Source organism: Vitis vinifera, chromosome 12 (assembly GCF_030704535.1).
Source record: "Vitis vinifera cultivar Pinot Noir 40024 chromosome 12, ASM3070453v1".
Taxonomy (NCBI): Eukaryota; Viridiplantae; Streptophyta; class Magnoliopsida; order Vitales; family Vitaceae; genus Vitis; species Vitis vinifera.
In genome coordinates, this window is record NC_081816.1 from 19,093,707 (window position 1) to 19,120,329 (window position 26,623).

General features: G+C 33.4%; 2 protein-coding genes and 1 non-coding gene across 3 annotated transcripts; 1 reads left to right on the top strand and 2 right to left on the bottom strand.

Annotated features, from left to right (window-relative positions):
* Nucleotides 1-6,048: 6,048 nt before the first annotated feature.
* On the top strand, nucleotides 6,049-7,201 carry LOC100244651 (basic blue protein). Its single transcript, XM_002275902.4, has 2 exons — nucleotides 6,049-6,342; nucleotides 6,754-7,201. The coding sequence occupies exons 1-2, from the start codon at nucleotides 6,075-6,077 to the stop codon at nucleotides 6,951-6,953; spliced, it is 468 nt and encodes a 155-aa protein (XP_002275938.2). The 5' UTR covers nucleotides 6,049-6,074; the 3' UTR covers nucleotides 6,954-7,201.
* A 6,665-nt stretch (nucleotides 7,202-13,866) lies between these two features.
* Nucleotides 13,867-13,955, bottom strand: MIR394A (microRNA MIR394a). The gene has a single exon (NR_127800.1). It is a non-coding gene; the product is annotated as a microRNA MIR394a (primary transcript).
* A 1,792-nt stretch (nucleotides 13,956-15,747) lies between these two features.
* LOC100249796 (uncharacterized) lies at nucleotides 15,748-26,377 on the bottom strand. The gene is made up of 7 exons (XM_002273400.5): nucleotides 25,821-26,377; nucleotides 24,146-24,289; nucleotides 21,487-21,559; nucleotides 18,365-18,470; nucleotides 18,174-18,270; nucleotides 16,286-16,381; nucleotides 15,748-16,203 (listed from the first exon to the last, which is right to left on the bottom strand). The coding sequence occupies exons 1-7, from the start codon at nucleotides 26,346-26,348 to the stop codon at nucleotides 16,063-16,065; spliced, it is 1,185 nt and encodes a 394-aa protein (XP_002273436.3). The 5' UTR covers nucleotides 26,349-26,377; the 3' UTR covers nucleotides 15,748-16,062.
* Between the last annotated feature and the right edge of the window lie 246 nt (nucleotides 26,378-26,623).

Sequence of the window (26,623 nt, forward strand, 5' to 3'; positions counted from 1 at the left end):
TAGAGAAATTCTTATTTTATTCTTTTTTTAGAGAAAAATTCACTTGTTTATTAAATATCAAAGAAGTCTATTTTTATGTCTATTATATATATAAATTCTCTTATTTTCATACAAGAAATTTCCATTTATGCCTAAAATACTTTTAGAAAAATCATTACCAACAAAATTTTATTTTTAAAATTATTTTCAACATTCTTATTTAAAAAAATTATCATTGGATTATTTTCAAAAAGGACAGTCCTAAAAAAATTAACCATTTATAACCCAATTTAAACTCAAAAATTATCCCCAATATTATTTTATATTCCTAAATTATTTTCAAACAAAATAACAATTATTAATATTTTGATTCATTTTTAAATACTTTCACAAAAATATATTTTAACCACATATTATTTTAATTTATCAAAATATTTTTAGGAAATGAGTTATTTTCCATTTATTACTATCCTATTTTTCAAAACATATTTTCAGGCATTTCATCCACATTTTAAAATTTCAAATACTAAAATTATTGTTTTTATAAAACAACAAAGCATGTAAATTTCAACTACTAAAATTATTGTTTTTATAGAATAAACAAAGCAACATACACTTATCTTCCATTTACTAATTCAACTATTACAATCACTCCAATATTTTGTTCACCTACCAATAATTCATTCCATGTAGGTGACTCTAAAAAAAAAAAGTCATATTTATAATACCCTTTACGACTCTGATACCCAATATTCTATTCTATTTAGGTGACTCAATACAAAGAAAGTGGGAATGTTTTCTTAGGTTAACTGAAGAAAACCCTAAATAACTTAAGTGCTTTTGGATTAATTGAGTATCATCTTGTAGTAGATGTCAATCTCTATTGTTAGACTTCACCAAAAAGCTCCTAGCACGGTGGAAAAAAGTATCAAATATAGTCAAGTCTTCAATAAAATACTATTTCATGCGAAAAATTACTACAAACTAGTGTATCTCTCATTCTCAATTAGACAAAATTTTTAAAAATAATTCATTTTTCTTGTTTTCATTTGTTTTGGTGCTTATTAGCAATGAAACAAAAAATATGTTAGAATGTTAAACCTAGTTTTTACTTCCCTGGAACTCGATAAAAAACACCATTTACAAAACGCACATCATAGATATACTAAATCAAGAGATATAAAACAATTATACTAACAAAGCTTTTTGCATTAATAAAAAAAATGAAGATGGTAGATAAGAGATTTTGACTTACCCGAGATTTTACAAAGCAAAGAATATCAATTATGGGTGTGCCGACCATGGGTGTGAGAAGAAGGAGAAGAAAACGATGGTTAGGGTTAAGCAATAAGATCTTTTATATTAGTTAATGTATATATGGAAACAATGGACTTTTCATAAATTGTTCCTACTCACTATTTTTAAAAAGGGCCCATTAAGTTATAAAATTTAAAACTTTTTATTTCATATGGTGTCACTTCCAAAAAATGACACCGTAAATCTGAAATTAGCATCATCTAACTATCCTAATTGAAGATTTTTTATATGATGTGTCACCTTTATAAATTTTAAGTTCAATGGTGTCATTATTTTAAATGCGGCACCATAAATAGTGACATCATATATTATTTTTGTAGTAGTGGTTGAAGATTGAATGAAGGAAACTCTAACTTAGAACAAAATTTTGTCACATATCATTTCAAAGCCCCAGAAGTCAAGAATCTAACGCTTTAAATGGTGAGTGAATCAGAGTTGAAATGAATAAGTTATGGCTAGTTGAAATGAGCAGGGCAAAAATAGAAGGCCAAGTCGAAAATTTGCAATTACATGTTGAAGATTTTGACCATAAGGAACCAAACAACTTTTTTAGTCAAAATTAAATATTTTGACTTAGCATACTATTCATGAGATTATGGAATGAAATTTTCAACATGTGCTTTATCCAATCCACAATCAATTGAAAATCTTCAAGATTTACAAGTTTCAACAATTCTCCAACCTAAATTAGGCCCTAGACATTTGAAAATTATGACTTTATTATTATTATTTTTAGTTATTTTATGTAGTGTTTAAGGAATAAGTGGTCAATATGAACATGCCACGTGTTAGGTTTTGGCCCTAGCTATAAAAACTCAATTTTTAGGTTTTTGGAGGAGTTCTTAGGTTTTTTGAAGAGAGAGAAAACAACATTGAAGATTCTTAGTTTGTTTTCTCCAATATCTTTGATTCAAGAATGATTCTTTATTTTTCTTTTATTGATTGTGTGGATGAAATCACCAACATGAGATACTAAAAAGTCATCTTGGGGTGTGAAGCATGAAAACCTAAGGTTAGAGTCAAGAGAAAACAATGGTCATAATTGTAACTAATAATGAACTAAATTAAATTTTAAGGTATTAACACCGAAACCAAAATACCCCTTACAATGTTAGTTTGAATAGGTGGATGATACAATTCATTCCTTGATATTAGGGCTTTTAGGTCATTTTTAACTCCTAGTTGTCTGATGTTTTGCCATTATTATCTACCCTAAGACAAATCTACATAAAGTGAAAAAAGCCTAAATCCTATACCTAGACACAAATTTCAAATTCATTCATCTATTTAATATTTCATAACGGAATGAACAACTGAAAGTTAGAATACAAATGTAACCTTAAGTTATAAAACTCATGTTGATCTCATTTAATCGTACATTCTAAATACCTTAAGATCAACTAGGATAACCATGTTTAGCCTAAATCCCTATACCTAAAGTTGGATTATAGAACCCTTAATCTTGATCATTTCCATTAGAAATCAATAATTTGCTTGCAATTCAATTTAATTATTTAAGTAATCTCAATTTTATTCAAATCAATTTTTACACATTCTCAGTTTAAGAAATTGCAAAAGGCAGTCAATTAAACCTAGTTTGGAAAATTACATCGGCTAATACTTCATAGTGATACCCAAAATACTATAAAAGTTGTACTCTCCCTCTCTCTCTCTCTAGTTTTTCTTGGTCAAATTTGTTACAAAAGTTAAGCTTCATATTTTGGACAACAAAGAATCACAACCAATGGGCATGTCATCTAGTCCCACAAGAGGAAAAAACAGGGGTTAAAGCATTTCCCTGGTTAAGCCTATTTACTCATATGTAGGTAAGTAGAGGAAGTTGGTCACGCTTCTCGGATCAACCAATACATGTTGCACCTCATAATGAACGAACTTAGTCTTTCATAGGTTTTCATATAAAAAAAAATGATTTAGTATTGTGATATTTTGTATTAGCTAACTGGACGAGTAGATGAAAGGTTTCCAATTCTGCTACGACTTGCAATTACTCTCTTTTTTGCCTTAATTCTTTAATGTCTTGCCTCTAGTGGCTTCTTTTCATCCTAGATCCTCCATAGATAGTGGTTGTGATAGTTGAGGGTATCTTCTTTGGTGATGGAGGTAACCATTCCTCCTTATTTCACTTCTTTCCTTATGAAGTCCCTTTATTGTCAACAAACTCTCCTAGTTTTCTTCTTCGATTAGTTCTTTGACATATCATTCAAGGCAACACTCCAATCCAATGCCCTTGAGCCTCATGATAATCACAATATTTATCGGGATGACACTCAAATACTCTTGTGGGTAATGGTATGGGTAGGCAAAAGTTATGAAAAGTTCTTATCTCTTACAGCATGGTCAACCTTCTCGATATGAGTTGAAGTTTTCCCCATTCCTATTTCCTCTTGGTCAGTCAATGTGACTTTCTTTTTCTTGAGCCTTCAGTTAAAGGAAGAGATTGGTTGGAAAGTTCACCAATAAGGTGAGCCATTGTGGGGATCAACTTCCTTGACATTCTAGACATGAGATCCTCGTCAAGCAAGGTGTATTTTATGGCCTTAGAGAATAAGACCTTGATGGTGTTGGGTGGTGACTTAGGGAAGGATCTAAAGAGGTCAGATCTTTTCGGTAATTCCTTTTTGAAAGTCATGACTGCAACCTGAGTTCTACATCCTCGGACTTAAGAGAGTTTGATGTTGAACTACTGAATATGTGTAATACTCTCTTGCTGCTTTGGGAACTTGGAAGTACGCTTCCAATCCCTTTTGTTATTAGATAGAGTGCATGTATTGATTTGAAGTTTCAAATTGATCTAGGTTGGAGCTGATGAAACCACATCAATTCTAACCATTCTAGACAAGAGAGGAGGGCCTTACACAGTAATAGGTTAATTATCTTGTGTCAATATCATCATCTACCTCACGTATAATAGATGTTCGAGAGGGTTGCCAACCACGTTCAGAAAGTTAAATTTGGGAACCACAAACTCTTTTGGAGCTTCCTCTTGCAAGATGTGTTAGCCAAATGGTTGGGTAATCTTGATTTTGATGATAAAAAGTAAAGGTTAGTGATACATACCTAAGATTCTATTGTTTAAGTACAAAGGTTCAAAAAGATTACATCATCAAATATGCTACAAAATCCAAGTGACTCTTTCAAAGGGCAGGACAATATGCAAGACTTGAGATGAATGTGCAAGAAGACTTTATGATCATCATGAAAACCTTAGTCAATTTTTCTTTTGATTGTTTTCTATGTAAGCTAAGTTATTGTGCTCTATATGAGGACGATAAGATTTACTTAGCTTGGGAGACGACCTTAAACCTTAAATTTTTCATAAAAACCTTTGAAGGTTTCTAGAAAATCATATTGACTTAATCAAAATGTTTCATTCATGAAAACTTCTCAAAATATCAGTTAAGATATTTTTAAAGGTGGTACAAATTCATAAGGGATGGCAAAAGAAGGTTGTAGTCCCAAAATAAAGCTTCCAACAAAAGAAGGCCAGTAGGAGCACAAGTGGATAACCAAGTGAATATTTACTTGCTTTGTAGTGAAGTGGTTAGCTTCTATCTAGCATACGGATAGCCAAACAACTGTCCAACTGCCAATAGACAACTAGGTAATTGTCCACATCTATCATTTTAGCCTACAATAGCTCTTAGCGCAATTCATTTAATGTTTCAACAGCTAATAGATGAACAACGACAAGGAGACCTTATTCCTAACATCTATTTTGACTCTAAAAACTATAAATGCAATGTCTCAGACATGTTTAACATAGAGCTAACACTTTAAACTCATATTTATTACTTATTTAATCATCTTAGATCCTAAAAGTGCATTGAATCTAAACTTGCTTATTCTCATTAAGAAGACTTGTATTTAAACCATTTTCATTTGTAAATATACTTTTGAGAAAGTTATCCTTATTTATTTCAAGTTACACTTGAGAGGGTCATTGTGTGGGGAATTGAATGATACTCCCTGATGAATGTAAAAATCTATTGGAACCTTATAATCCAAGCGTAAAGAAAAACTTTAAGAGTCTTGGATTAGTGGAATATACCCAGGCTTATGGACGAGCCAAAGGACATGGACACTAATGAATTTTCGAACCACAATAAAATTGCATTGTTTGCAATCTCTCTTCCCTTACTCCCTTTATTTTCAACACTTTATTTTCTTTATTTGCATGCATATATTAATTGGGTTAAAATTTGGTGAAAAGTTTGTGCCCACCCCTTCTTGGGCGATTGCCTAGCTAGATTTGTTTAGCAAGACTTCTTAGGATGTTCTCTATGAAGAGGGTGGAAGAAATTCCCTGAATGGCTTGTAAGGCGAGGCTGTGCAAGAGAGATCCTTGAAAAATGGAGTGCAGTCTTTGGCCTTTTTATCTTTATTTTTACCTATGTCTCTAATCAACCATGTTACTTGCCGTATTAATTAGTCCCTATACAAGAGACATTCAAGTAGTATTCACACTTGAGACATTCAAGTTAGAATATTAATTACTAAGAAACTGTACTCCTAGAATAGGCCAATAGAGAGTTTTCGTTTCACATTTGGGTCATATGGTATAGATTTGTGTCACATCCCCATTGGACCCAAAAATTCCCCCACACCCAAAGTCACATGAGAAAGTTAAAAGAACATTTAAAAAAACGGAGGGCGTCATCGAATTCAAACATGGGCTCCACTGCCATTGGCTCCATATGAAGCAATTAAGCAATCGCCTACAAAAGGGTGGAATTCCCACATCTAGTAGGTAGTGTCACATGATTCATTGGCCTCCTCTCTGTATACTCCCACTCTCTCTCCCCCCCATTTTTCCTCTTGTTCTAACCAAGTCCTCGTTTCCATATATGGCCATGGCAAGAGGGATTGCAGCTGCAATTCCCACAGCCACAGCCCTTCTTCTGTGGGTTGTCCTCCATTTGAGGACAGCCCATGCAGCCACCTACACTGTTGGAGGCTCCAGTGGGTGGACTTTCAATGTGGAGAGCTGGACTGATGGGAAGAGCTTCAGAGCTGGTGATGTGCTGGGTATGTCCCTACACCTACTTATTTCCCTTCTTCAATCCAACTGTTTTTTAAGGGTTTTAATTTTCCGCCTACTATCCTTTCAATTTCTGTGTAATATTTCAGTACAATCAGAGTGTTTTGGTGAAGTCATTGTCAAACACCCGCAAACCCATTTTCATTTCAATGGGTTGAATGTTGGTTGATTTCTTCCCTTCATTTATTTCACCCATGAATTTAATACACACCACATCTTATTATTGGAGATTCTATCAGGAAAATCTGATTAAAAAATGACATTATTATTTAAATATCATATTGGAATTGTCGAAAGATCGCACGGATTTCTTAGGAAATATCACACTGATTTGCTTAGAAAAAGCTTACGTCAGTGAAATTGGTAGCTAACAATTCTGTTGGCTTATTTGTATGTAGTGTTTAACTATGACCCAAAGGATCATGATGTGGTAGCGGTGGACCAATACAGCTACGACACATGCACTGTTGGAGAAGGGGCCAAAGTCTATGAATCTGGAAATGATAGCATTGAGCTTGTGAAGGGAGAGAACTGCTTCATCTGCTCTTTTCTAAGCCACTGTGACTCTGGCATGAAGATTCACATGATTGCACTCTAATCGCCCACTGTTTTTTTTTTTTTAACTTTTTTTTTAGTTCCCAAAGCTTTGGTACTAGTACTACTTGTTGGGTAGAAATGATCAGAAATTTAATTGTATTGTAAAGGGAAAAGTTGGCCAATGTTTTGTCTCATTGTATTGGGCTTTATTTTGATTGGAGCATGTTTGGCCCATGGTGGTTGGTATGCATAAGTGTTTGTTTCAAAGTGTTTTTATTTCATACATAATAATAAGAGTGTGTTTCACAATATTACTATTTGAAATGTTTTTAATAAAAGTTTTTTTTTTTTTTTTTGAAAGTGCTTCAAGGAAAATCACCAATCAAGTGTTTCTCCATATAACACTATAAATAATTTTTCAATACTATAAACGATTTTTCAAATTTTTTAAAATATTTCCTAAAATTTGTCAACTACCTCATTTTTTTCCAAAAATATTTTTTAAGTTAAAAGCATTTTTTATAATCATTGTTAAACAGACTCTAAAATTAATAAAAGGTTTTTGTAATTCATGATGTGAAAATAATGTAATTAAGCACTTGAGGCATTAGGGTGCAGAGAAATATTAAAAAGTGAAATTGGGGAACATGGAAAATTAAGATATATGTTAAGAAGTTTGAAGACATGGTCATTTTGGCTTAACTTAGGTGATCTAGTTTAATCACTAGTAGGCAAGGTTTGAAATATTGGTAAATATAGATATATTGATACTTCGATTTTATGGATATATTAAAAATATCGGAGAAATATCAATAGATTTTGACAAAAATATCATCGAATATAAATAGTTCAAAATTCATTAAATTGCTTAAAAAAAACTTTCAAAAAATGATAAAATAAATAAAAATTCACATATTAAAGTTATTTTGTAAGTGTAATTTACATAAGTATGATTAAAGATAATATTTATTAATTTTTTATAAAAAAAATTAACTTAAATTCCTTTAATATATTTATATTCATTTATTTTAAAAATTAAAAAAAAATATTAAAACATGTTTTATTACATTTAATTTCTAAAATTTTATTATAAATTTATGCTCACAACTTTTTCTATTAACATTAATTTATTTAAATAATTAAAATTATTAATAATTTATCTTATCAAATTAATTTTAATTTATAAAATATTAGAACTTCATTAAATTTTTTATACTGTAGCAATTTTTGAGTAAAATTATATTTTTAATATTTTAAAATAAAAATATTTAAAATTAAATAAAATTAAAATGATAAACATAAGAAAAAATTAAGAGTGAAGTGATAGTAATTTTTTAAAATATGATTAATGAGACAAATATCAAAAGTAGTTAAAAATAAAATGATAATATAAAATAAAATGATAATATAAATTTGCGTTTTTTAAAAAGTCGATTTTTCGGTAATATATTGCCAATTTTTCGGCATCGCGCTTCCCCCACATGCTATTTTATGCTGAAATATCATCAACAATATTGCCAAGCAATTTTTCACCTAGTCTATGATCTATGGCCGATTTCATTTCGACCACCACCAATAACCAATTTTTCGTCTATATTTTGGCAATAATTTCTAATTTTTCAAACACCGTTGGCAGAATTTAGATAAACCTTGATAATAAAAAGAAAACCTAAGTTCATTTTATTTAAAATTAAATTTGGGTTATTCTTGATTGTCTACTTGAGCTTTCTCCGATGTAAAGTCAAAACAGGCTAGGATTATTCTTTTGAAGCTCAAACTTTTGAAAGTATAAAATGATAGCAACTTCTATATAAAATATAAATTCTATCACTCTTCATTCAATATCGTCCAGTTCAAGGTTGTAGTGGTCCCAATTTTGTTTCTTTATTGAGCCTACACCCTAAAAAAAATGTTTTAATAGTGTGTTGTAAAAGCCCATCATATATAGTTCTTCCTCATTCACTCCCCGGACAATGTGAGACACTACAATCCACCCCCTCAGGGCTCAATATCAAGTTACACATATAACCCACCAGCCAGCCCTAGTTTAACTTCTTTATTGGGTCTACACCCTTAAGAAAATGTCTTAATAATGTGTTATGAAAATTCTCCATATATATGTCATTTTCATTCACTCCATGACTAATGTGGAACACTACAAAGTAAATCTATATTGTTTTATATAAGCATTATTATATTTTATATAGAAGTTACTATTATTTTCTATTTTTAAATAATAGAAAATAAATCGATACTATTAATTTATATTTTAAAAGTTAAAAATATACCCAAATAAACACTTAATTTTTGTAACACAAATAATTAATTACCCAAAAACTAAGAAATAACTTTTGGTCCAACCCCAAAACTTAAAAGCTTACAAAAAAAATAAGAGAAGCTTGTTCATTAAACTCATTAGTATTTACAATATTCTATTTTACGTGGACCACGTGAATTCAAGAAATAGAAAAATAATTAATAAATAAATAAATGTAAAATAGAGAAATAAAAACAAAATCCAAATGCATTGCCATGTTAATCATCATTTCACCCAAAAAAAAAAAAAATTAAAGCTTGTCATGAAAATATCTAGTGGTGTTTGTAACTCCATAAAGCATGGAATTTTTCTTTTTCTTCTTTTACTATTTTAGGGAAATTTGGGGGAAAATGAAAAAAAAATACAAGGGAAAAGGTAAAAGGAAAAAAAAAGTAAAGAAAAAAATACAATATGAGAATATATATATATATATATTGGAGTTTTTTTTTTCTTTTCTTAGTGCTTTCAAAATATGTTTTTCTTTTCTTTTCTTTTTGCTTTCCAAAACCAAACAAAGAAAAAAGTTTTTTGGGTTTTTTTTTTAAAACCAAGGAAAGCCCAACGAGAACTTGGGCTTAAGGTTGAGATTGAACTTTATATATAACCCAAAGCTCTTTAGGATCCAACAGACTTGCCACCTGCTGGCCCAGCCTCTCCCCTTCAGCTCACCACTCTCAAGATTTCAAATTTTATTTCAGCTTATTCACGTCATAACCTTCTATCTCTTTCATATTGATAAACAATTTTTTAAATTTGGTTGATAAATTACAATATTGGGCTTTTCTCTTGAGAAAATATAGAATATTTTTCCAACATATGAATCAAAATTTGAAATAAAATATGCATTCTCTTTCTCTCTCTCTCTCTCTCTCTCTCTCTCTCTCTCTCCCCCTCCTTTTCTCCCTCCCTCTCTCTCTCTTAGGGTTCCATTAGACATTTCAGTATTGCTTTATTTTTTAAAAGAAAAAGGAAATTACTAAAAGTTTCTTTAAAATTCGAATGTTCTGAAAAATTGAAAACTAATTTGGAATTAGAAATAATTGAGTTGTAGATTATAAATTCAACCACCAAGAACTATATAATAAAAAAAAAATTGGGGCTTGTAATTTTGAGCAACCATGCAAGGCTTCTCAACTAGTCTTGAACAAAATTGAATTTTTGCATTTTACTTCATCATTTCTTCAGTCTAAACCCTAAAATAGGTATCTTAAGCAAATCATAGTATCTTCTGGCCAATCTCATTAGTCTTTAGATAAAGGTTGGTGGTAAGGTAGGGTATAGGCACAACCCAACAGAATGGACAACTGAACCAGATGGCTTTAAGTATGTTTATTTAGATGGGGCTATTAAGACCCATATGCTGTGATGATTAGAAATCAATCCCCTTTGATTGTATCACTCTCCTTTATATATACCCACTTTCTTCACCTTTTTTTTCCTTGGACCACATAATGAGTTTGCACCATATATATAAATGGCTTCATATGTAGCCTAATGACTATGTTGGAAATGAGATTATTAGGGTTATGTTCATACCAAAAAAGGCATAAGAAGAACTACACAATGTCAAAACTAGTTGATCAGATGATTCAGTCAACAATGTAACCACAGCAATATGCAAATGACACAAATATATAACGAGCATTTGACAGTTTTTTTATTCAAAGTGTTTTTAATTGAATATTTTAAAAAAAAATGTTTTTGAGAGAATAAAAAATTAAATATTTCTTTAGGAAATATTATAAATGATTTTTTAACTTTTTAAAAGTGTTTTGTAAATTTTACTAAATGACTAATTTTTATTTAGAAACGTTTTTTTATGTTAAAAGCATTTTCTAAAAAGATTGTTAAACATATTCATAGTCTTATGTTGTCTTTCTGTTCTTCCTTATATCTTGCGCATACTTGGTGTCTTTTCTAGAAAAGAAAAGGAATGTTGCTTTCTCCGAACATCTTCATATCGGCGTGTTGCATGAGCAAAATTTGTCACCATTTCCTCTTTTAGGTTAAAAGTTTTGTAATTATAATGGGAATCATGCATGGAAGCTTAATTCTATGTATCATGTATTAACATTTGGAAGAAAATTAAACAATGAAGGATTTGATCTTATTACTTTAATTGACTCCTTTGTGAAAAAAGATCTGCAAAAGTTGCTATCATGAAGCGCTGATGTCTGCATTAATGGAGTGGTTGATTAGGTTTAATTATGTCCAATCAAGACCAAAACCAGGCTGGCCTGATTCACATTCACATTCTCTTTCTCAATTTTCTTCCATGGATCTAAGCATGCGTGCATAGTTTTGTTGGCTAAAGAAGAAACATAGCACTTCATGTTGACAAACTTGAAACTTTGTGAGATACTAAGAGGAACAACCTTCATCAGTCCAGCCATATCCGGAAGGTTATAGCAACCTATGGTGTATGGCTACTCAATTAATTCTCTATGTATCTATCTTATATTGTTTCAAAAATATGAAGGTTATGTGATCTCCTTCATTTAGATAAACTTGAAAATGTGATTTGCTAACAACAATGAGGAAAAGCTTTATACAAGTCATGAACGTATGTAGTATCCTAGCTTGATTAGTGTATCTTGTTAGCGGAAACTTCAATGCAAACATGTTAATATAATAGCACAAAGATAAAGTCATCATCTGCACACAAAAATATACCAAGTTTTAATATGATTTGACCGACCATATCTACGTCTACGGGTGATAGACCATCCTACATTATTAGGTTCACAAAATATTGTGTGTTGACATTTCCCCTCTAAAATACGAGCCCTTCAATTTATCATGTCTCACTCCTCACATCTCTATCTAGTAGGTATGATATTTTTCATAAACTCATTTCCATGTTATAAGCTTTTCCCTCATGGCCGATATATTCCTAATAATTTTCCTTATTTTATAAGTCTAATATTACAATTATATATAAATATAAAAAATATTCTATATAATATTTTTACAAATAAAAAAAAAGCATATATCAACTAAGAATTCGAAATATTTCCTAACATATCTTGCAAAATTCAGTGTGGCTTTTTAGACCACAGCTTGGAAAGCAACTTGTCAAATTTGAATTTTGAGTATGGTATGGAAAGTAGCTTTAGAATTTTTCATTTCTCCTTGAAATCAAATGCCACTTTGGATTAATTTTAAAAGTTACTTTTAAACTGCAGTACTGCAAGCATCCCCACAACATAATTCCCTGCTGATGGTCCTCATAGAATTCACCCCCCACGTATATGAAACAGAAACCAACCTTCAAGTAACACATGTATAGATTCAAAAAAAACAATATATATATATGCTTTAATTGATTGATTCAAATTTGGCATATTTGATTGGATCATGAAGAGGTAGATTTTTGGCAAAAATCAACACATTAATAGTAGTCTGCCGCTACGCATGCTTAGGCACATGCATGCATAAATCACAAGCACATAGTAGTAATATGAAACCGAAGACCAAATTAATCAGCGCAAGCAAGCATTCACTAGGCTTTCTGTTAAAAGCTGAAATAGGGTTTTGACAAACTAGCGTTTTAGCTTATTGTGCTTGACCCGGAAAGCAAAATTAAGATGCCCGCGTGCTGAGTGCTCATATTACTATATATATGTATATGGTTACTGTCAATCAAAGACCAAATTGAGTAGCGTGCTCACATTACTATATATATATATATATATATAGATATAGATATGTAGTTACTGTCAATGAAAGACCAAATTGAGTAGTTGTCTTTAATTGAAGTGGAAGTTGAAGTGAATACACCAAGTTTATGGGACTTTTACAGCCTCCACTTTCACTTAACTAAAGACAAGTCTTTTGTTTTTTATGGTGGGGGTGGTTAGGTTAACATCAGAAATGGCAGCAGCAGCAGATTCAAATGCCATTCCCAAGCATAATGCTTCAAGGAATCCAATGCTCAACTGCAAATCAAATGGTCCAACCCAATCAGATCGAAGCACGTATTCGTCGCAATCATTGTGATGCTTTAATCATGTAAAGTCTAACATCTCACTATCATGACATAGGAGGAAAAGTTCAGAAAAAGATTAGCTAAACAAAAAGAGAAAATACTACATGCATTTGAACTTCAGCTGCTTCTGGGTTCATGCTATGGAAACATATATGTGGCTTTGACTTACACCAAACCAATGACAAAACCATTTATACAAAGCTCTTGGCTCATGAAATTATTCCTAGAGATGGAAATAGAAGCCTTGGACAATTTGTAAGAGAACAAGCAGAGTTCCTTCTGGCCATGGGGGGTTGTGTTCCATTTCACATTCAGCCATGAACCTGTCAAGAAAATAAGAAGCATGAACTTGTAAAATGGAACCCAAAATGCAGAAACCAAGTGTTCTTCTCCAACCTCATTTGAGAAAAGGTGGTGAGGACAAGAGTGATGACCAGAAAATGGAAAATGAGCCCTTCATTAATCACCGGTAATTTTGCTGCATATGGGATTGATCTTATTGAGATTCATAGCCTTGTCCACTGATTCTCTAAACACCCAGAACTATAGAATAAAACAGCCATATGCATCTTCTGCGATCATCATCTTGAAAGCACCCGTGAGAAACTTAGACAACTGATCATATTCTTGTGATATCATGGTCTTATTGGAGTTTCTCAGAGAGAAATTTACAGAGCCACTTTGGCATGCTGGCCACCTCCAAAAGAATATAGACCCATGATGTGCATGGAGGTGGACAGAATGCCAAAATGGCTCTGCAACTATGCCCCTGGGAAACCCTAGAAAGAAGGAAAGAAAGAGAGAGTTCCAGTAGGTGAAGCTTATAGCAGAGATAGGCTGTACTTAAAAGAGTGAGGAGGGAAAGAGATTAGAAAAAATAAAAATAAAAACAAAATGCAATTTTGATAGTGGGACTTTCTGAGGAAATTGAGATCAGTTACCTTTCTTTTCTTTCTTTCTTTTTTTTTTTTTTGTGTGTAGAAAGAGGGTGCATGAGCGTGCATGGTGATGTACGACCTGTCCATTATCATCTGCAACTCAGCTCCACCCGATCCTTGCTGGTCTCGGCTTCTATCATTGTACTTTTGGGACAGTGCTACCCTTCTGATTGGGTCGTATCCTCTGTGTACAAGCATTGGAAGCATGGTGTGGGTGATGGTGATAATGATGTTGTGGGGAATAAGGTTGAAATTGACAAATGGAGGACATGTGTTTTGCCCTGGCCTTTATTGACTTGCTGCAAAGGGGGGATGCAGAATGGGCTGTTCTTGTCTCCCACTCATTTTCTAATTACATTGTCAACTCTCATTTTATCATTTCAGACCTTTAATTCTTATTTAATATATAGTTTTGAAATTTCAAATAATGGACGGTCAAGGCCATGTTTGGATGATCCACATTTTTTTATTAATTCCTTTGTCTTAACTTTTTGGATAACCATTTGTGGAAATGATTCATTTCTCAAATTTTGTGAAATATTAACTGTCTGATATTATTCCAAACTTTTAATCTATGCTTATTATATATATGATTAAATTTGGACCACCACCCACCAAGACTACAAAGACTTACCATGACATGCTATATAAGACCAATTTGGATTGATTGCTGTTTTTCAATATGATTTCAATGACAAATAAAACCCTAATAGAAATGGATGATTTGAAATAGAAACCCTAAGAATATTGGGACCATATGCAACAATTACTTGTGATGATTGGGTTCATTCTCTGCAAAGAAGAATAGAGCAATTTTGGTAAAATATGGTAAAGTAAGTGATAAAGTGAATTCCAAAGGTGAGAAAGTATGTGGGCTGCAGACCTGCACAAAACAGTGAATTTTCAGGATGGTGACAGTGCCCTAGCCTCACAATTTTGGGTACAAGTAGAGTCTGACAGTGAAAGGGCGAAACCCACACCCATTTTTACATTCCTCCCCTCTTTTCAAGTGGCTAACAGATTGAGTGCATGAAATTTCCTTGCATTGGAGTCCCAAACATAATAATACAAAGTGCAATGCATATGACACAAGTACATGGACCACTGCCAAGGTCAATTTAATCCTAATCCTTTCTATGACAAATGTTTTACATGCATTTGAAACTCAGGAACAATTCTAGGTTAAAAACTGCTCATGGGTTTCTTCAATGGAGCACAATAGTTGATAAAAGAAGCAATTGGGAGAGAAATCTGATTCAAATAAATAAATATATAAATAAACATTTTTCAGTAGAGGAATTTGTTACCATGGTCCTCACACTTTTGCAGAGCAAGAAATGAAGCCTCTGGACTCCATCTGCTTTAATTTGTGGGGATGCAACTAATGGAAGCTGGCTTCCACCACATTCATAGTGGGGGGACCTCTGTAAAAATAGCGCACACCACTTGATAATGTTTGATCAACTCTTCTCAAGCTGCCTCAATCTTTGCTTGTTCTCCATGTGTACACTTAACATCAATATGTTCATATAGCATGGGAAAATCCATGTGAAAATATATCACCATTTCTGGAAAGTAATCACCATCAAGAGAATGGGCTTAGAAGTAGAACTGGCATTTGTGATTTCATCTCAAAACCCCAACTTCTCTTTTACTTCTTGCTTTTCTCATTTGTTATTCCTTGTCCATTCTTACAAAACTTACAAGAATTAAACATAACTGTACAGAATACTGCAACATATATTACAAAGTGCATTCTATTCTTTTAAAACAATCATATTGCCCTGTAAGAAAACGCGTTGCTCTGACCTGCCATGTCGAAGCAAAATAATGGGATCCAAGATGGTTGAGAGCCCATAATGCCATCCATCTTCAACCATGAACTGGATCAATGGTCTTCTTGCCGAGCTACTGTGCAAAGACATTTTCAGTTTTTAGGGACTGTATCTTCTTGAACCAACTCCTCAATTGGGTTGTCCTCAGCCCATACTGCTGCATCTAGATATCCAAGCTCGAATAACCTGTCTAGGATATAATCCTCTGCAGGCTCAAGTGCCCAATTCAAAAGCTGAAATAGTTAAGGTAAAAAAATGTCATGGCCTTATCCTTGAAGAAAGGGTACTATGCACTCCTAAGAGTTAAAACATTACCTCTCGAGGGGTAGCCCTATTTTCAGGATTGCAGTCTGGACTTATCCCAATCCCATCCAACCCCAACCGACCTGCGGGGAAAGCACAGACACGAACCTGCAAACAACAATATTGAGTATTCATTAACTTTAAAATGTTTCATGTATACATGAAAAGATCCAGTTTTATTTGCCACAGAATTTGAAGGCACAAATGAGTACACAAAAATAAGGTCATCATTAAACAAAGTTGAAGCTGTTGCAAATAATTGAAAGTCATGATATGAAGTTAGTAGCAGAAAAAATATATGAGGCTCTACCATGTCCCCAAACTCATGCATTTCAATTTAAAATCACACCATGAATAAACCCAGAGACATGCTAGACTGAAGTATTAGCTCAAATAGATATGAAAAATATAATTTAGAAGCTCAAGTAGGTGAATACGTGAAAATTGATTTCATCACAAGAAACTTGCACCATAGTTCCCATTTTGAGAAATGATAACAAAAAACAAACACAAGCAATGAAGAGTAAAAGAATGGGGAATTTAATAGAAACCCTTTACAAACACAAGCAATGAAAAGTAAAAGAAAGAGGAATTTTAATAGAAACCCTTTACAAACACAAGCAATGAAAAGTAAAAGAATGGGGAATTTTAATAGAAACCCTTGTTTTTATAGGTAGCATTCTTTTTCTCTTTCTTTCTTTTTTGTACTTACTAGTACATGAACCTTGAACCTAAAACCTCCTCACCCCAGCCCCTTACCACTTGAACCAGGCCTCAATAGCTAATTGTTAATAGGAATTAGCTTGGGGAAAATAGAAAATCACAATGAGAATTAAGCAATGAAAAGTAAAAGAATGGGGAATTTTAATAGAAACCCTTAACAACACAAGCAATGACAAGTAAAAGAAAGTGGAATTTGAATAGAAAACCCTTTACAAATACAAGCAATGAAAAGTAAAAGAATGGGGAATTTTAATAGAAACCCTATACAAACACAAGCAATGAAAAGTAAAAGAAAGAGGAATTTTAATAGAAACCCTTTACAAACACAAGCAATGAAAAGTAAAAGGATGGGAATTTTAATGGAAACCCTTGTTTTTATGGGTAGCATTCTTTTTCTCTTTCTTTATTTTTTGTGCTTACTAGTACTTGAACCTTGAACCTAAAACCTCCTCACCCAACCCCTTACCACTTGAACCAGGCCTCAATAGCTAAATGTTAATAGGAATTAGCTTGGGGAAAATAGAAAATCACGAGGAGAATTAAAGGCTATCCATTGTCATTGTGAACATCTTGTTCTTTGGATAGGAAAATTAGAGACACGCATCACTAGCCGTCTACCAAAGTCTCCATAAACATTAATCCCTCTTCTGTAGTGTCCCAGAGAACTTGCAGCAGATATGCTATCAAATCATTCAAGTCTAACAACTCAAAGACCAGAGTTCAAGACTTTAAATCACAACTTACGCATGATAAACCTATAACTTTTTCTTAGTCCCTGGCCACAGTCTCAAGAGGATTATTTGGATCCATTTTGAAAAGATGTCCTTCCAAAACCACTACATCTTCACAATATTAACTTGCATACCAGGAGTACAAACTTATTTGACCAATTTAGTAGCATTGCTAATGCTATTGAGTGAGCCCATTCAGAAGTCATTCAAGGGTTAGGGTTTCCTCTAATCTACAGTAATTAGATTGCAACACTGTTTCTAACATAAGAATTCATAAATACCACCCAACAAAATAATGCCAGTGCATGAATTATTTGCATGGAAGCAACGAGTGATGTGGCTTCTTAGTACATCAAATATCAAGTTCTTTAGTGAAACAAAATACTTGTTATGTTATCTAAGAAAATCTTTACAAGTTACACAACAGAATAATGTCAAGCAAATACCGTCTGAGAAGCGGATGTTGGGGGCATAAACAATGTCAAACCCCCATCAATGCAAAGTCGATTCCGGAACAGTGTTGCTGGTCTTGGTGCGAGATATCTGCATTAATCATACTTAGTTCAACTTCATTTTATAAACTAACACAGCAGCAAGTACTAATTGAACAAGTGTTTCTGAAACATAGATTATTTACCCTGGAATGAAGGAAGAAGTGAACACTGCATTGATGAGATCCTCTTTGGAGTCAAATTGATCCACCAGTAAACCTCTTGGCCTCCAAAGAATCTGGGTTACTGCAACTGTGATGAAAGAGGATATCAATTAGCAGCACCTATCAGCATAAGCCAATCAAGAAGTAATTGTTCAACACAACAAGGGCATTACCAAGTCATGTTCCCCCTTCATACTACGCACATGTTTCAGATGCCACGTGTTTAAAAGGGCAAAAGAGAATATGCAAAAGACCTCATTTTACTTGTAAATATATAAAATCTACTCTTATCATGCTAATCCACTCCTCTTAATAAATGCTCACAAGCATATAAATAGATGCATGGATATAAAATCTTTGGAAAGAAGGCCCAGAAATTTTAGACAAGCAATTCTAACCTAAGGATTAATGGCATCACAGAGTAAGGGCTTTAGTTTTAGAAGGGTAAATGACAAAGAGTGAGACTTCACCTAAGATTTTTACAAATGAAAAAATCTATTAAAAAAAAATTCCATCCAAGTTGTAAATGCTTGAAACATGCAACCTCTCCTCTGTATGTAATGTGAGAAAATCCTTCTTTTTCTTTTTCTTTTTTCCTTTTTTTTAACTACTTTTTCACCACATCACAACAAATAAATCTTATATCTACTATTCTGCCATATTTTTGTCAATATTTTTTAAAAACAAAAACAAAAAACATTTTCATTAAAAGAGTAAACAAGAAAAGGATGAGAAATCCTTCCCTAAATACAAAACCTGATCAAAAGAAAGAAAAATAAAAACAATCCAAAAAACATCAAAACGAAATTGCTATTTTAACCATTTTGCTCTACTTATTGAAAGCCAATCAAGTTGAATAATGTTCAAAGGAATCCGCTTGAAAGATTTAGTAGTAGAGGCCCAAAAAGATGAATAGTAGTAGACTAGGTCCCATATCATTTTAGAAGTCCTCCACTTGTCCTCAAAGATCCTTACATTTCTTTCTCCCTATACTATCGAAATTAATGTAAGACAAGCGAGTTGTCATAGAACTTTTCCCATATCAGTGCTCCCTAAACCCCAAAAAGAAATGGTCAACATGTCACTAGCACTTCTAGAAGGAACCCAATCCAAACTGACTAGTCTAAATAGTTTATGTCATAACTCTAAAGTCATCAAACAGTATAAAAAAAAGGTGATATATCAATACTCCATTACCTATACACAAAGCACAACAATCTTGACCAAGGGATTTAAAAGGTCTTCCCACCTAAGGCAAGTCATTAGTGAACCTTCTTGTTGACCACCAACCAAGCAAATGCCTTGAACTTTGATGGGGAATTTGATTTTCATATGAAATTAGCTAGAGAAAAAGAAAACTAAAGTTGAAAGATTAGATAAGGTTAGGAAAAAAATATTTGACCAAAAATAAGCCTAGGGTAATAATGACCAAGTCCTTACATCTTAAGATGATGGTGTTAGGTTAATATTTTTGAGAATTGATATAAAGTTAAAAGCTCCAAGTAAGAGGGGAAGAGGGACCAAGGATAGATGAAATAAAAGAATTTTGAACTGATGGAACTCTATAAAGACGTGGAAATTGTGCAACCAAAGGTTGATACACTTATGGCCAATTAAGTCAAATTGAAAGAGAAAATATCTAATATATATATATATATATATATATATATATATATATAATATAATATAATATAATAATAAATAATGAGAAAATATCTAAAATATCCCCCACAAAAATAAGAAAACTCATGAAATTTTTCTTATATCACATAAAAAACAACAAAGCAAAAATATTCAAAACCCAACACCAAAAAAAATTGTGCAACCACCTTCCCACCAAACAAGACCTTCCCACCCTAATAATAATAATAACACCAACTTCTATCAGTGCTCCCAAGAAATAAAACAGAAAGACCAAAAAAAAGGGCTTTTAAACAATTTTATCCTTGCACAAGTGAAAAGTTTGAATGAAATCCCTCTGTAATGCAGCAAGTTGCATTTGCCCTCCTCCAACAGAAACTGAGATCAGCTAATGGGAGAAGTGGCACAGCCATTTCCAGCAGCCATGCCTCTCTAACTCCGAAAGCAGTGAACACCCATGAGGTGTATAAGCAGAGACCAAAAGAGAGAGTATCTTGCAGCCTGAAGGTCAGTCAGTGGCATTTAATGCATCACCATATTGCCACATATCTATCTATGCTTGGAATGGTGTAAAGATTAGTTCCATGTGCATGTCATTGAAGTGGTAGAATAATCACTGAGAACTTGCATAAGTACTTTAGGGCAAAGGGGATGTAACTGTTGTTATCACTTAAGAAGTCAGAGGAGAAGCAGATCCTAATGAATAGAATATAAAATACCTATGTGGTGGAGGGCTGTGATGAACTAGAGGATTAACTTAAAAGGGTTCAAGGGTACAAAATGTGTAACACGTGCAACATATGCATCAAAAACCAAATTTACTAAACCATTAAAACAAAAATCTGAAATAAAAAAATAAAAAAATAAAAAAATAAAAACAAATTCAAAACAAAACAAAAACAAAAATGGAATTACACAGTTTAGACTTGGTATTTATAGAAAATTGTACAGTGTGTGAAGGGTGGTAGTCAAAAGAAAAACACTTGAACTTAATAGATGCATTGCAGACTGTATCAGGTGACTGATATTACTTGTTAACTGGAGTTAAAAGAAAGGATAAACCACACACACACGCACTAGATTTCAATTAACCTGTGGAGTTTGGGATGACACAGAGTAATAGCCAATATTTACTCAAACAAACGTGAAAATATTCATATGGGAGATAATCAAACAAGCATAACCGCATGAACTTGAAAGCATGCCAAATTGGCCTGGTTATATTGTAACTTTTTCCCATCCCTTTTCCAATTCTGAACACATCACATAAATTTCACATGTTCCCAAGTTCACCAATATTCAGGCCGTTTGATCACCACGACCTACATATATAAATACAAACACCTACATACTAGTGGAAGAGCAAGGATGAATACTTCCACCAGTAAGCATGTCTCAGCCTAGATGGATGTCAGTACGTTAGAGGATCAATTGAATTGTGAGAGGAGGAGAATCATTCTTACCACGAACCCTCCCATTGGACCTTATATGAACATCATCTGGCAAAAATTTGTCGAGGACATCTCTGAGAACAGCCTGCATATAGAAGCAATTCCAATTAAATGCTATAATCTGTATTGAATGTAATAAGATTACCATATGAAGTTTAATTTACTCTCCAATGTACCATAGAATCGTGCCAAAAGCTATAAATTACCAAAACTCTAAAATATCAGGTTGAATTTCTTAGCATTCGTGCTAGTTTATACTTCATATTCTCCCACATCATTTTCTATGAGAACACTGTCTTTTCTATAGAAATATAGCAAACTATCTTGAACAATCAAAATCTGCCAGAGGACTGCATTTTACTTTTCGAATTTCCACGGCAAAATCCCAGTCTCTTATATGAGAAGACTATCTTTAAACTCTATACTGAAGTCAATTGAAAATATTATTCTAAGGATCATACTTTAACTGTGCAGCAAACAAAAGACATCTAACATAGATAATAACATGATGGAAAACTGTTCCATGGCCTCCAAAATTCATCGTACATGTTTCAGATAATCCCTTTTCAGTCTTGGCAATATATTGCCAATGTAATTCCCACGATTCTGGTTGGTTGATCTCACAACTCATTCATGAAGTTTTCTCTTTGGTAAAATCCTCATATTACTCTCTTATATTGATGGAATGCGATAATCGTTTTCCATCTCAATGCATTGATGTATTCCACTAACTTCATTATATAGAAGTCTAGTAAGATCCTTACATTTCCATTACTTGTTGATAACAGAACAAAATATATATATATATATATATCCATGGTTTTTATTATTATTTGTTTAGCATAAGCTTGTTATCTAACTATTTGTTTAGCATCCAATGATCAAAAATACACAACGGCATCATAAATAACCATCAAAACACAGAGAGCTAAAACATCATTCTCATTCTCTACCTGCTACAAGATAGGCCTCAAAATATTTCAAAAACCCCATAAGCCAGAGATTTAAGGGAATCTCCAATGGCCATCAGTACCTGTTAGACAAAAGATATAAGCTTAGGGTACTGCTGAAATGGAATACCAGACAGTACCAATGAATAACTCCCACCCTCTAAATATCAACTGCACAGCCATATAATTACAATCATTCGGAAAATGCAATTACCTACCACTGAAAGCTGAAGAATGGGTCAACCATATATGAGACTTTGCATTTGCCTTAACTATTTTAGTTTGGACCACATGCAAGTCCTTCAATCATATTTTCTGTCTACCACTTTCTGATCTTCAAACCTTTCATCTCATTGGAATTCTTCGTCAAGCCCCTTTCCCGTAGCCATAAAGTCCAAAAAAATTTCCATTACACCTCACTCCAGTGAAAGAAACTATGCTGAAATAGGTTGTAACTTTCTTATCAAAATAAAAAGGTTAGCACAGGACTCTGGGATCTAAACACTAGTATTTGCTCCCTTACATATGAAATTGAAGCAATCATTCATTTTAATGATAGAATAACAGCCCAACATAATTTGTTTTCCTAAAAGACCCTAACATAATTTAGCATTTCGTTCCCTGTCTGATATATGATAACCACTATCATATGACTCCCAATCAAGGCATGCTGTTCCCCCAGAAATGCCACATCAAGAAATTCAGAGAATATAACATTGGCAATGAGGATAACAAACATGAAAAATCCTTCCCATCTTGATGTTTTTCAGCCACAAAATCCTGCCCCATTGAATGGATGCTACTTGAATAATCTTTTTTTTTTTTTTGATAAGTAAAGAGATTGTATTAAAAAACCACCAAAGCAGTGGCTTAAATTTACAAGAAAGAAAACACCCTTCACACCCTAGCTGAACGCCAAGGCCAGAGGAGCAGCTCTACCCATACCCTTAACGGGTTGCCACCCAACCAACAAAATCAACTAAGGTCAAGGGACCATCTTTTATAGACAATTTTGTCTCCGACCAAAGAAAATAAACAAAAGAAAACTTAAGCCTTTGAATTGACAGCTCTTCTTCCTCAAAAGCAACTTTGTTCCTTGCCTCCCAAACCGTCCAAAAGAGGCACAAAGGACTTGCTCTCCAAACACCCTTCCTCTTCTTTCCCACAAAAGTCCCATTCCACCCCAAAAGCATCTCCTTAACAGTGCCTGGCAGCACCCACTGCACCCCGAACATAGAGAAAAGCAACATCCAAAGAATCCTTGCCTTTTCACAGTGGAGGAGAATTTGATCTATTGATTCTTCGTGCCTTTGACAAAGGTAACATCAATGCTACTTGAATAATCTTGATCTTAGTTACGCATAACCTCTCTGCTCATACAACTTTGTAAAACATGAAACTAAGTTTCTTATTTAAAATATGCCATTTTGTTTGACATAGATGTTAATATTAACAAGTAGACACTATAAGATCAAGGAGACTGAAAGAAAAATAACATTAACTACCTCAATGAAAATAGTGTTATAAAGTGTTGTCTTAATACTTCTATCATCCAGTTAGTTTCATGTGAATAACATTCATAATAACATCATGTGACTGCTTCCTGATATAAATATGATGTTAAAATAAGAGAGGGGAGGATCTGTCATATTTGTTGCACTTATCAAAAAAATATGTCATATATGTTGCATCTATTTCATTTTGTGTATGGAAAAGCATACCCCAAGACGAAACGCAGTACCCTTTTCCCGGCAATTGTCAGCCAAAATTTTGGTAGCTCTTAGGGCCTCTTCCATGCTGGCTCCAGAAGCAATGACTGCACAAACTATTGCACCAGCTGACGAACCAGCTAAGGGTGTGGTTTCCTGTCTCAAGGAAAAAAGAACGACAATTACAAATTAAAAAGTTAAAACTAGAGGTAAGAATTCTCTGTTTTCAGAGTGAATAATGAAAAAATAATGACATGAAAAAGAAGAATTTTCATAGGGAAAGGAAAAAACACACAGAAGAAATTTTCCTTCTGGAGATCATTAGAAGAATAGGTTACAGAATGCCACTTAATAAGCTGGCGTGACCTGACAAGCAAAACAACAAGGATGAGACTTCCTAAAATGCGATTGCATATACATCAACATTTTTTATATAATGGAAATTCATTAGTTTAATGCTGGATATATCATTTCCAAGGATGACAATAAGCAGGTACCAGACTTGGAATTATCCATGCTTGTTCCATCCTCTCAAGCATTACCACAATTTCTTGGGAAAGACAACCAACACAGACAAAGGCACACAGAGAAAGAAAAAGGGGAACAAAAAGAGAGTTCAAATTCCAATCATGCCAAAATTTGAAACTCCAATTCTAACTTTTCGGTAAAACCTATTTATGCTGTCACCATCAGACTAAAGATCTAGAGCAATAAAATAAGATGCCTTCTTTTTCATAGTTTGTTCATAGAGGAGAAAATGTGGTCATATTTAATTCAGAAACAACAAGGAAAATGAAAGGGAAATGCTGAAAATTATTAAAAAATGGTCGCTTTCTCAAGCTTTTCTCTGTTTTTTGTGTTCCTTTCTGTCACTCTTTCCAAAACTCTAACCAATCGTAAAGGACATAGAGAAGAACAAATAAATGCTAGTTCCCTACTGCACATGGGTTTAAATTTTAAATTTCAACATGGTGCAACTACCCAAATTCAAATATGACAGGATTTCCATTGTTAAATTGAGTTTACATTTTAGATGGGAAATTTCAAACAGGAATTCACAAAGTATTGAATCAGTTTCAAACCTTAGAGGAATCAGAAACTTTTGCAGCAATTTCAATTTTCTAATTAATTTTGACTAGAAATTCAGGAATTCCAGCAAAATTTGAGGAAAAAAGATCAAAAAATAAAAAAGTAAAACAAGAAGATGGCCAAATAGCCAAATTCAGCAAATATCAGGAGGAAAAAATAATCCACCCAATATTTCAAAAACATAAAACATGCTTCCTACCAATCAATTATTCATCATAGAAAATTTGCAGGGAATAAAACATACCACATAAAGACCTCTTTTTTCTGGCTTCCAATCCATAAGCCTATTCAAAATATTTATCTTTTTGTTTTCCCAGAAAATATTTTCTGCCTTGAGAAACACAAAATTAAATTCATAATTCGTTCGTTTCAAAGCAAGGCCCAATTTTTATCTCGAAGACATTTCATATTACGAAAACTTGAATAAGAAAACCATTACAAAGTAAGTGACTTTTACCTCTGGAAAATAAGATTCTTTCCTTCCAAACAGAAACAAAGAAACTAATTGACAATCAAAAATGGAAAACCCTTTTAGGAACTTTTCCAGGGAAACAAACAGGAAAGGAATACATAAAATCACACATGACACGATTCTAACCTTGATGTAACCCTTCTCAATGAGAAACTTAGCCACACCGAGATGGTACGGAAACAAAAGCCCAGCAGCAGAGAAGCTAAACCCCGGACTCGTCACCACGTTCCTCCTCCTCTCCGCCTCCACATCCTCCACTCTCTGCTCCCACACAACGCCGTTTCCCCCCACAACCGAACCAACCTCCGAAGCCTCCGTCTCCCGGAACATCAGCACCGTCCCAGACCCGTCCACATTCCTCCTCGCCTTTATCAGCCGTGACGCCAGCCCTATGAAGATCTCACCAGTGGCCACCGCGAACGACTTCTTCTCCGACACTGCAGCCAGCTTCTGATTCTGGTCGGAGCTGGCGGAGCAACCGAGGACCGTGAACGGAAGTTGAAACTTAGGCTTAGAATTGGGGTTACAGTTAGGGTTAGAATTAGCGTTGGGGAGGCGGGAGAAGAAGAGGGAGGAGAGGGAGGAGAGGGAGGAAGCCATGGGAGAAGAAGAAAAAGAAGAAGGTCCCTTGCGTTTCTTCAGAAACTGAAACATTTTTATGCTTGTGTTTCTCTCTTTTTATTTTTCTTTTAAAATTATTTTTTCTGTTTTTTATTTTGTTTTCTTTTTTCCTTGCCTTTTTTTCTTATTAAGAAAAACAAAAAAAAAAAAAAAAAGGAGGATTTGTGGCATTTTTGTCTTCTTGCGTTTGTATGGTTTTGGTGAGAGAGAAATGGAGGTGTGCCTTTGCCCATTGGTTGCCTTCCTTAAAATAAAATTTTGAATTGACCAATAGTTTTCCCTATAAATTTTTATTTTTATTTTTTACA

Coding starts and splice junctions, on each gene's coding strand:
- LOC100244651 (XM_002275902.4), top strand. CDS start 6,075: ATGATTCATTGGCCTCCTCTCTGTATACTCCCACTCTCTCTCCCCCCC. Junction 6,343..6,753: donor CAGAGCTGGTGATGTGCTGG/GTATGTCCCTAC, acceptor ATTTGTATGTAG/TGTTTAACTATGACCCAAAG.
- LOC100249796 (XM_002273400.5), bottom strand. CDS start 26,348: ATGTTTCAGTTTCTGAAGAAACGCAAGGGACCTTCTTCTTTTTCTTCT. Junction 18,471..21,486: donor GTCCAATGGGAGGGTTCGTG/GTAAGAATGATT, acceptor CTTTCATCACAG/TTGCAGTAACCCAGATTCTT. Junction 18,271..18,364: donor ACTTCTTCCTTCATTCCAGG/GTAAATAATCTA, acceptor TGATTAATGCAG/ATATCTCGCACCAAGACCAG.